Genomic DNA, 10,929 nt, shown 5'->3' with positions numbered 1-10,929 from the left:
AAACACCTCGCAGTACACTTTTTAGCATTAGTCATAAATCGCAACCATCTACTGCAATTTATGCATTTTGGATTAAAAAAAACGAACGAGTCCTTGCAATGAGTCATAAATGGCAAGTTGTTTGTGACATAAATTACAGGGTTTTCATCCTCTGATGCATTTATCTGGATGAATCAAGTGTTAGCTATTTGCAAACTATATTCTTGAACTATATACATTTGAACCTAAGGATACATTTGTTGAAAATGTCAAAGTTTCTCTCTTCCTTGCCAAAGAGATAAGCAACATTTGCATCAGGTAAAACGATAAATAAAGGGCCTTTTGCATTGTAAGAAAAATGCTTCTAGTTGTTTTTATTGTTCTGCACTGTTTATTAAAATATAACTCAATGCCAATAACCAGTAGAATGCAAAAGTAATTGGTGGCCTGAAATTCACAATGATAAAATGATCACTTCTTTGGAAAAGTAAAAATCATATGAATGCTTTTAAAAAAAAAACTAAATATGATATAAGAACATGAAAAAATATTTTTTACTTACCAAATTCATTTCCATAAAAGCAGTAGTCAGTTAACCTTCGGTAGTAAGAGCTGCTATAGTCATGACTCATGAATCATGATAGTTAAATTTTGCTTGAAAAAAGTGCCGCGAGTTCAATGAATTCAACATTATCAGACAATTAGTGAGGGAATCAAAGCACATCCAACTTTCTTCCCCCAACTTGGAACTCTTACTATGTTTATCCGTCTTAGTATTATTTGGATATCAACATCTCTTGTTTTTAGACATGAATTTCTACCAGTTATACAAGCAAAGGACACATGTTATGTGTTAATAAGCAGCACATATTACAGATATATTACAATGCAATCTACACCCTAATTTGTTTGTGAGGCAGCACGCTTACGATTTAATCGGTTCTTCCTGTATCGCCACGCCATCTGAATCCGTGTTGCAGCAAGGGATCTCCAATAAGGTGATTCATACCTAAAATATCACAAATTACCAAAAAATTATTCAGACATGTACATCGAAAAAATGAAAGAAAATAAAATACTTTTATAGTGAAAACCACAAATATGCTTATTCTTACTAGTTCCATGCACATAATGACATTTTTTCACTTCCGGAGGTGAAAACATATTTTGATTTTACTCCCTGTTCTAAAGGGTTAGAATTGTATCAGATCACAAATATTCGTTTTTCATTTTTAACTAAGAAATACCATACTAATATCGATGATCTATTTATGTAAGCAATGTAGACAAATAAATGTAGGTGAAGAACTTCCACACAAAACCTTCATTAAACTCTGGACTCAGTGAGCCATTCATGAGAATAGTGTATGTAGAATTATAATTTTTGATTAACTAACATACTTTTAAGTCATAAGGAAGATGATTATGCTGAACTGAAAATCAAGATATAATGAGAGAAAGGGAACAACTGACCTTAGGGCTGCTTGAACACGTGGACTTCGAAAGAATCTTGAGAAACGAATTATTACTTCTTCAAGGTCATCAGCTCGGAGTGAAAACACCTCCACATTTGTTAAGGCCCTTACTGTCCTTTCACTAAGTAAGACTTTTTCTGGAAATCTTATTTTTCTGCTTGCTACAGTAGAAATCATATTGTAAATCATGTTGATGAATGATAGAAAATATTTAAGAGGCACATCATCACATCATTTAAGATTGTTGTACCTGTGTAGAGTAATGAATTCTCCAAACACCACTGCAAGAGTTCTTCACCACAAGCATCCCCTTGGGTTAAGCTCATTCTAATTCCATCTTCTCCTTCGATGCTCTCCAATTTCCCATGCATAACAAAGACCATCTTCTCCACTAGACCACCATTATACAAGATATTGCTTCCTTTGATGTATATCTTGTGTCTTAACTTCTCACAAATGGCATCTAAAATAGGCTCGTCCATCATAGCAAAAATTCAAACCTGCATGAATGGTAGATCCTCAGACTCACCATTATCGAGAATTTTCAAGGTTGTTCAGCATATGTCGGCTTCTTATTAAACATTTGTTTGATTCCATTTCCATCATGTTATGAATAGAGAACCTTAGGCAAACAGAAATTCATATGAAACATAGTGGCTGACATTGTGTAGTTCATCTAATATGTAAACCACATAATTATGATCCACTCAAAGTGTAAACAAGATGAGTTGGCATAAACATAACTAGCAAGATACCACAGATATTCAAGATTTTTGGTGCCTACTTTCTTAATGAATCTGAAGAGATGACGCCTTATGTCTCTTTGGAGATCTTCTGGCATATTCTCCATAAGCATTTCTGCATTCACCCCTATTGTTGCAGCCCAATTATACCGTTCAACATGTCTTATTTTCCTGCATGATAGAAATCCTATCTCACTTGTGTTTATGTTATCCACAATTTAATTCAACATACAGCCTAAACAAAATTAAAAAAATACGAGGCATACTATATTTATTGCATTCAAAGCACATACATGCTCGTAAGAAGTAGCTGCTTATATATTTACAGTTTCAGCATCAATTCAATTATGGCCGAAAGGAATTGATCCATGTGAATATGATGATTGTAAGCCAGATGAACAATAAATATTGTAGACATTTAGAAAGTTATCATATAAAGAGTAGTAAATGATTATTAAACCTTTTCAAAAAATAAATTAAAATAACGGGAAGAAGAAGATTATTAAACCAAAAACCAGTTATGCAACACAAAGCATTTACACTGACAAACTAAGAAAATTATTACAAACATGAAACTTCTCATGTTCATCAAGACTGCCTTTGTTTACAAGCATGGGACACTGAGACATGGACATACAAATACAAAAACGTGTTTGGCAGATGAGACATGGACAGAAACATTGTGTCCAGAGATACTAAATTAGTGTATTTAGTGTCCATCATAACAGGAAGGACATAGAAACACTAACAAGAAACACAACTTTTTTTTTTTTCATTATTCTGGTTAATTTTTCATAATTATATTTTTTATTATTTTATTTTTCTTCCCAAATTTTTCGAATGAGAAAAAATAGGAATGGATTAGATTTTTATAATTAGTTCTAATTTATTACCAAACAAAAAATAAGAATACTAATTTTTGTGTCTCTGTCCTTTGTATCTTGTTCCCAGTATCTTTTCTTGTCCTGTTCTCGTAACCAAACCGCAGCCTAAGTTAATAACCAATGAATCACATCAACCAATTGGAAAATACGCATGATCCAACGTGGAAGCGATTCATCAAGAGAATAAAAGCATTTCAGACCTTCTAAGATATTCTGGTAAGTGAAACTGGCTCATCCATTGCTCAACATCACGGCCTCTAAGTTGCATTTCTAGTGTCCTGTAAGCAATATGGAAGAAAATACACTGACCAAACTGTAACCCGTAACACAGTAGAACTTCATTATTAAATCTCAATTAAGATTGGCAATGTTAGAAAAGTTAAACCGACCAATGAGAATAAAATAATGCAATGACAAACTACAATATTTATAGCAGACTTCTTCATTATCTATTCAAAATATCTCAATGAAAAAATGGCAAAAATGTGAGCTACATATCAGCTACAGTCAAACTTACAGGAATATTGATGTGGTGATAGAATTTAGAGTGAAGACATTGTCACAGAAAAGTTTAGGATGGACACAGCATGAAAGAAAACAAAGTTCTACCTCTGACCGAGAGCTTGAAGATAGTTTTGTATGTTTCCGATCAAAAGTGCAAAAAGCAAGAGTCCTATTCCTGTGATTGCCATTAAGAAAAGGACTTCGAACTCAAAATCACTAGGGGTTTGATTACCAGCAAGAGTACTGATTTGCTGTATTCAAGATAAGAAAGGATATATAATAGCCAAGGTTAGTATTATTGGTTTACTATTAGAGTATCCATGAGCATGCGCTAATAAATTCAAGCATTGTCTTCCACATTCATATCATTAAATAATATTTCTAACTCAAGATAAAATAGGAAAGTGCTTAGTCTACACTTGAAACCTAAAGGAGCGACCAATGATCCATTTTGGAGAAAGATCAACCATAAAATTGACAATAGGAAAGAAAAAGGATTGGTTTACAAACAAGACTATTTTTTTCCTCCAATGGAAGAAAAATGAGATCTGCAATTAGTAAAATGTAAAAAAAAATTTACAAAATAAACAGAAGGGAAGAATGAAACGCATACTTGGAAGCCCCAATACAGTGCATACACATACTTCTTGACTATTTTAGGATGCGTAGTAAGTTGTACAACATTGGCGTATATCCCATAATCAAAAGCACCAGAAGAGGAATTCAAACAAGCAGTTGCATTTGCATTGTTTCTCCACATTTCTGAATCTGATGATGTATAGTGTGAGAAACGGTCATACCCACAATCAATAATCTTCATGCATTGAGTAACAACTGAATTATGGCAGGCATCTCGCAAACATTGATTAACCCTCTAGAAGAAGGATGGGGAAGAAAAGAGTAACGTTAATAGTTGAATATTATTTAATCTTCATTTGCATAATCAAATTGCTTGTGTCTAAAGTTATCCGAAATTTGTAGTATAGTTTTATGATCAATGATAATAAAAGAGACGCACTAAGATACAATTAATGGGGGAAAAAGGGTGCAATAAATTTCCATGCAAAAGCGCACACATATTGACAAAGCACTTTATTTTGTAAATATTTTAGACTGCATTACCGTATTACAGACAATTATATGAAGATTCGAGGAACTCAATCGAACCAAGTAATACCAAAGAGGTATCAACAAGAACGTTTTTCACTCACCTGCAAACCAAAGAGGTACCAACAAGAGCCAACGACATGTCCAGATAGTATAAAAATGAGGATATTTATAACAAAATTTGTCCATGCTGACTCAAATATGAATCCTTCTGGAGACTGGACAATTAGCAGAGGCAAAAATCGGAATAACCTGGGGATATACTGCACAAGGATCACTCCACATAAAAGACTCTCAGCATGACTCGCACCGAAGTATCTTGGCAGCACAAACAATACTATTATCTGCACATTTGGCAGCAGAAACAATACTGTGATCCGCACATAATGTACACTATTTATATAACTGAAAAGGAGTTTGATGAGTAATTGAGTATTATTCTATAAAAAACATCGAAGTTGTTAGATATAAAATCATTTCTAGCATATAACTAGGTTGATTTTTTAGGCTACTTGGTTTCAGACAAGTTACAAGGAGCATCTATTGCTAAAATAAGAATTAGTAAATTTTTCAGAGATTGTCTATAGAGAGTAACAAGTAATAGAAAAATAAGAGAGGAACACTCATTTTGTGTGTTTTATTCTAATTATAGAGCTCCATAATTCCATATACACAGCTGAATTCATCAACAGTACCAACTTCTCACAATAAATACATCAGTTACTTAGAGTAATAACTCTACAACAAAATTTAAAAAATATATATTGATGTTTTCGTATGTTCAACACTTCCCCTCAAAGAATCATATAAAATTATAAATCATATGCAAAAAGTGTGCTACAATTTCAACTTACTCGGGGTTCCTAATAGACTTTGTGATATCTACTAATTGATCAATGGAATTCACAAAGTGAGTCACAATGAATCCAGATTGAACCTTTGCTCTAATGACATGATAATCTACTTTTTATGCTTGATTCTCACATGGAATGTTGGATTTGAGGCAACGTGCAAGGATGCTTGATTGTCACATATGAGCTGCATCTAATTAATATCTCCAAATTAAACTTTAGCCTTTGTAGAAAATGCTTCACCCATATTAGTGATAAGTTGCTAGGCTATTGCTTGATATTCTGCTTTAGTCCTTGATCTAGCCACAACACTTTGTTCTCACATTTCCAAGATATCAAGTTAACTCCAATCTTGCATAATAACCTGACAGGATTATCTATTTAAAGGTGAAGAAACCCACTGTAATTTCCCTAGTAAGTATCCAATATTGGTTGCAATATAATAAGGGCTCCCTTATCATGGAAACAACATAAAATTTGGATCCCTTGGAGTATCCAAAGGTCAACTATATGACAGACCAATCTTTTCTAAGATATCAAGGTCACACTTCCCTGAGAAATGACAATCCAAGTAGAAGATTGAGCTACTTCAATTCCAAGAAAATACTTGAGGCACACTAAATCCTTGGTTTGAAAATGTTTATGTTCTTTAAGCTTACAAATATCATTATCCTCATCACCAATGTGGCAATATCTTCCACACACACTAAAAGATAAATACTTAGATTTGACAAAGAAGGAAGATAAAATACCGAGTAATCTATCTAACTGCAAATCATGACCAATTGTTGAAATACAAGGTTGACGGTTCAAAACACGCCAATGGAGATAGTTTTAAACCATAAAGTAAGTTTGGAAGTCTACAAATAAATCCAAACTCTGTTTGAACAATAAAGAATCTTAGTTGATAGTGTAGAAAGAGGGAATTTGTGAATGATTTTCTCATAATGACAAATAAAGGATGATTGCAATATTTAGTGGATATGATGGATAGGTTCATTTCACTTGGACTAGACTCTTTGGCTAGCTGCACAAGCTAGCATGTAATTTTAACCATGAAGCACAAATTTTACTGAAGATTTGATTTCTAGGAAATGGAGAGAAAATGAAATGACCATTCATGTTCAATAGCTTTTATATCTCGTTTTCACATAAAAATAAAAAAATAAAATGGGTGATATAGTCAAAATACTTAAGTGGATATCTTCTTTTTTTTTTTAATAGAGAAAAAAGCATGCCATCATGAAAAAGAAAGTGAGATTGTAAGACATTTACCTGTGGTAGAGGAAGTGCAATAAACAAATCAAGAAAGAAATAACTAGTCAGGTAATGTCGAGCAATTTTCTTTGGATCGTCAATTAAATCAGTACCCCTTAACCTTGACCCCGCAGAAACATAAGCCAACCTAAACTGCAAAGATGAAACTACAGAGTTATACAAGCTGGAGCTATGCTTATTAATCTTTATCCATGAGATCACAATGCTATTTCATTTCATGTTTTCAATCATCTCAAGAAATTTTCTAGATAATCATATTGTTACCAGCTACATGTTCTTTGCACTATCCATTTATTAAAAGTTTCAATTTCCAGTGTTTAAACACCTTTTTGAATGGCCAACCACTCTTATGTATTAGGTTTTTATTTACTAATACATAAAAGTTGAGCAACATGTATTTATCATTCCTTAGGTTATTTTATGATCTAATAATCTTCTAGTAGACAGTTATGTTTGATGTAAAAGTTTCTATACCCTGGTCCTCCTTTGGTGCCAAGAAACTTTTACTGAAATACATTCATTAGAGTATTTCTAAAAGGTTGTAACTTGGAGATTACCTGGAGAAGCATGTTCATGAAATATACTAAATCATTTATGCTTCTAAGTAAAACAAGTGGTCTCGTCATTGTCCGACTGATAACAATGCAATTCAAATGCTGCACAATGAATATGAAAAATGCAAATAAAATGTTCAGATGGTATCAGGAAAATATTTGTAACTATAACATGAAAGATAATTCAACTAAGTAAAGGGAAGAACAATGAATTTGAGTTCTCTGATGATCAAAATAAAATGATATTTTTATGTTTACATTATTTTTCTATTGATTTAATTGTTCTAGACAAACAATAAGTACAAATATTAAATAATCAATGGTGGGGTTATAAATAGGACAAAGTCTTGTAACATACCTTTTCAACATACAATAAGAAGAAAAATAATGGATCCAAAAATATTGCCGCCAAGCTTAAAATAGCTATAATCTTGTTCCATTGTTTTACACTGTCAGGATGTATAACTCCAGGAACACATGAAGAGCAGAATGAAGGGACTCTCCAAGCAGAACCCTCAAAAATACTATCAAACTGTGAACACTCAACGTTGGAGAAAGAAATAAACTTGGTTACATGAAAGCAATAGCATAATACATAATATTACAATGTTATCAAAATTTCCCCTCAAAGTGGACAATGATAACAAAACTAGCAATGCTAAGTAGTGAAACAATAATTTGAAGAATTAAGAATAATAATCAGATAGTATCCTGTATGGTAACCAGAATAAACAAGGACGTAGATGTAATGCCATATATTTTGCAAGTTAAATTAATTAGAGATTATGTAGTGAATTACATTTGCATTCTCCTTTCTTTTGTTAAAAGAAAAAGTTTTACTATAAAGATCAAATTAAAAATTTAATAAAACTATAAGGATTAAGAGTAATTAAACCTAATTTATTTTTGGAAGAAAAACACCTTGTGACCAAACCTATTTGAATTTCTTAGACTTTGGTTTGGTTTTGTAAATTTTTACTTTTAGAAAATAGTTCATCAACACTAACTTGAAAAATAACTTTTTAAAAGTTAGTAATATTTATGTTTAAAAATTACTTTGAATAAACACAAATAACACGAATTACATATAGTAAAATAATTTTAAAAATTAAAAAAGGGTTACAATATATAAATATTAGAATAAATTTAAATATTTATTAATATATAAAATTATATTAAAATTTTAATTTTAATAAATATAAATTAAAGAACAATGCTACATGACCAATAAATATTATTATTTTTGGCCAGCAATCATTTACACCTATATTCACATAAATTTTGCATATAGAAACATATAATTTACACCTATATTTACTAGAATTTTGCACACATGAATCAATACAATTTGTATTTATATTTTTCAGAATTTATACACATAAATTAATAAAATTTATTTATTAAAAATAATTTAATATTTGTATTAACTAAATAATGACTAAAACTACTAAAAATTGCTGGCTGTTAAAAGTTTCTCTAAATTAAATTTTAAAAAAAATGATATCTTTTAAAATCTACAAACCTATGTTATCATTTTTTCTTTTATCACAAAAACAAAATAAGGACCATGAGTTTTTTAAAGCACAAGTACCTCTGCTCGAAGAGGATTATATTGAAGCCTTCCTGTCATAGCACGATGCCATCTAAGTGGGCCAGACGTGGGTGAATGTTGGCTTGTGCCGCCGCGGCGGGACGAGGAAAGATGTACAGTTTCATGAGTGGCAGTGGAATAGAATGACGATGAACCACTCTTCTTCTGGGGAAAGGTTTTCACACTATCAAGTGTACGAATTGCTTCTCGGTGGGAGACCATGGGAATGTGCATAGACCTGCTTCGGGCCTGAAAATCCGAACCCCGGAGTCCATCAGATCGTTGTGGAGGTGACAGCATTGGCTCCTCTTCTATTTCGAAGTTAGCCATGGTAATCTTCTATTCTTCTACCAAACAAGCAATTAACTCAACAGTTCAAAATTGAACATGGAGAACACAGGGGAACCGATTTCACAACGGTAAATGGACAATTCCATATGATTGGATTCTACTATTTTAATTTATTGACATGCCCTGAGAAGTGAGAACTACGTTGTCCACCTGACCCACCTCTCATGGTCTACTTGCTTTTGTTGGTTTATGCGCGTGGGACAGAAGAGGGTACTGTCTCTGTCTCTCACTCTCTCTTTTCAAATAAGGCGGCCACTCCGATGCGGATAATCATCCTTAGTAAAAGACGAGCCCTCTCCTCCAATCTATATTAGAACTTAGAAGTGTGTTAAATGTCAATAACTAAATCTTTATCTACATATTTTTTAATTTTGACGCTATTGATACGAAAATAACTTAATTATAAAATTAAAAATAAAATAAAATAAAATTTTAATTATAAATTTAATAAAAAATATAAAATTAATAGAATAATTAAATTAATATTTTATTATAACTAAAAATTTTAATTTTATTTATATTAAAAATTATTTTTATAAAATTATTACTAAATTAATCTTAAAGTTTTTTAAAAAAATTGGTTGTAAGGATATTTTTAATTTTTTTTCTAAATTTTAAGAAGAAAATGTATATTTTATAATAAATACTTAAAATTTATTTAACTCGAAAAAATTGTAACACTCTTTATTTATTAGTAAAAATATTTAAGAATGAGTAAAGTAAGTTAACACTCGAAGTTAATTAGTGTTGGACAAAATCTGGTATATATGAAGTTGGGTCAAAATATAAAATTGCTTATGGATTTTTTCATTCTTCTATTTTATTGAAGCTCCAGAACATATAGAGTCTGGAATAGCATTTGGGAGTTGAAATTACCACATAAAATTAAGATTTTTCTATGAAAAAGTCTTCATGAAAAGCTTCCGGTGTTGCAACAAGTTTACAGCCGGTTTGCATCCATTCCTGCCACTTGTCCAAGATGCATGTTGAAGGCTGAATCAATTTCTCATGCTTTGTTACAATGCCCCTGTCTTCAATAATATGGAACCTAAACTTAATAACCTCTGACCTATGGATAAAAGAAGAAGAGACCTTTTTCAATTGGTAGCGACGAGTCTTATCCTGGGCAGCGGTTCAATTCGACGGTAGACAAAAGACCCTCCTCATAGCGGTGCTGTATTGGAGCACTTGAAAAGCGAGGAATCGGTGTGTTTTTGAGAAGGTAATAAGCCTGGCACCAGAGATAATGAAAAAAGCCAGCAATTTAGTGCGTGAACTCGTGAGCCATACCTGATCCATGCTGCTAAGTTTCTTTACTTTTATTTTACTCTTCTTTAAGTTCTTAATCTTTCAATCAAATGGGAATATCTAATTTTTTTTGTACTTTCTTATAGAAATATTTTTATTTATATTAATAAAATAATATTTATCTTTGAAAAAAAAAAGTTTAACATGAAGAACAAATATTTTTGAGGCTGCGTATTATATGTTAGAGTGTTGGTGATTAATATAATATTTTAATTTATTTTAAGTCAATACTTATTAGATTAATTAGGATAAATTTGTTGTTTAAATTTAATTAAATTTTAACTTAAATTCTGCTCACAATCTT

At 31.6% G+C, this 10,929-nt stretch overlaps 2 protein-coding genes across 5 annotated transcripts; both read right to left on the bottom strand.

Annotated features, from left to right (window-relative positions):
• Window positions 1-603: 603 nt before the first annotated feature.
• On the bottom strand, window positions 604-9,595 carry LOC112750785 (probable cyclic nucleotide-gated ion channel 20, chloroplastic). Of its 4 annotated transcripts, XM_072216830.1 has the most exons (14): window positions 8,967-9,595; window positions 7,734-7,907; window positions 7,379-7,477; window positions 6,819-6,953; window positions 5,677-5,736; window positions 4,797-5,036; window positions 4,199-4,459; window positions 3,691-3,836; window positions 3,282-3,359; window positions 3,091-3,186; window positions 2,239-2,368; window positions 1,705-1,954; window positions 1,453-1,615; window positions 604-988 (listed from the first exon to the last, which is right to left on the bottom strand). In XM_072216830.1, exons 1-12 carry the CDS (start codon window positions 9,294-9,296, stop codon window positions 1,949-1,951), a joined length of 1,755 nt encoding a protein of 584 aa, XP_072072931.1. In that variant the 5' UTR covers window positions 9,297-9,595; the 3' UTR covers window positions 604-988; window positions 1,453-1,615; window positions 1,705-1,948. The 4 variants fall into 4 exon arrangements, with proteins under 4 accessions (XP_072072931.1, XP_072072932.1, XP_025655422.1 ...); XM_072216831.1 differs by lacking the exon at window positions 3,091-3,186; XM_025799637.3 differs by lacking the exon at window positions 5,677-5,736.
• Window positions 880-1,936, bottom strand: LOC112748967 (probable cyclic nucleotide-gated ion channel 20, chloroplastic). The gene is made up of 3 exons (XM_025797228.1): window positions 1,705-1,936; window positions 1,453-1,615; window positions 880-988 (listed from the first exon to the last, which is right to left on the bottom strand). Exons 1-3 carry the CDS (start codon window positions 1,934-1,936, stop codon window positions 880-882), a joined length of 504 nt encoding a protein of 167 aa, XP_025653013.1.
• Window positions 9,596-10,929: the final 1,334 nt, after the last annotated feature.

Source organism: Arachis hypogaea, chromosome 15 (assembly GCF_003086295.3).
Source record: "Arachis hypogaea cultivar Tifrunner chromosome 15, arahy.Tifrunner.gnm2.J5K5, whole genome shotgun sequence".
Classification (NCBI taxonomy): Eukaryota; Viridiplantae; Streptophyta; class Magnoliopsida; order Fabales; family Fabaceae; genus Arachis; species Arachis hypogaea.
Note: the sequence above shows the minus strand (reverse complement) of the source record. Positions and strands in the feature narration are given on the sequence as shown.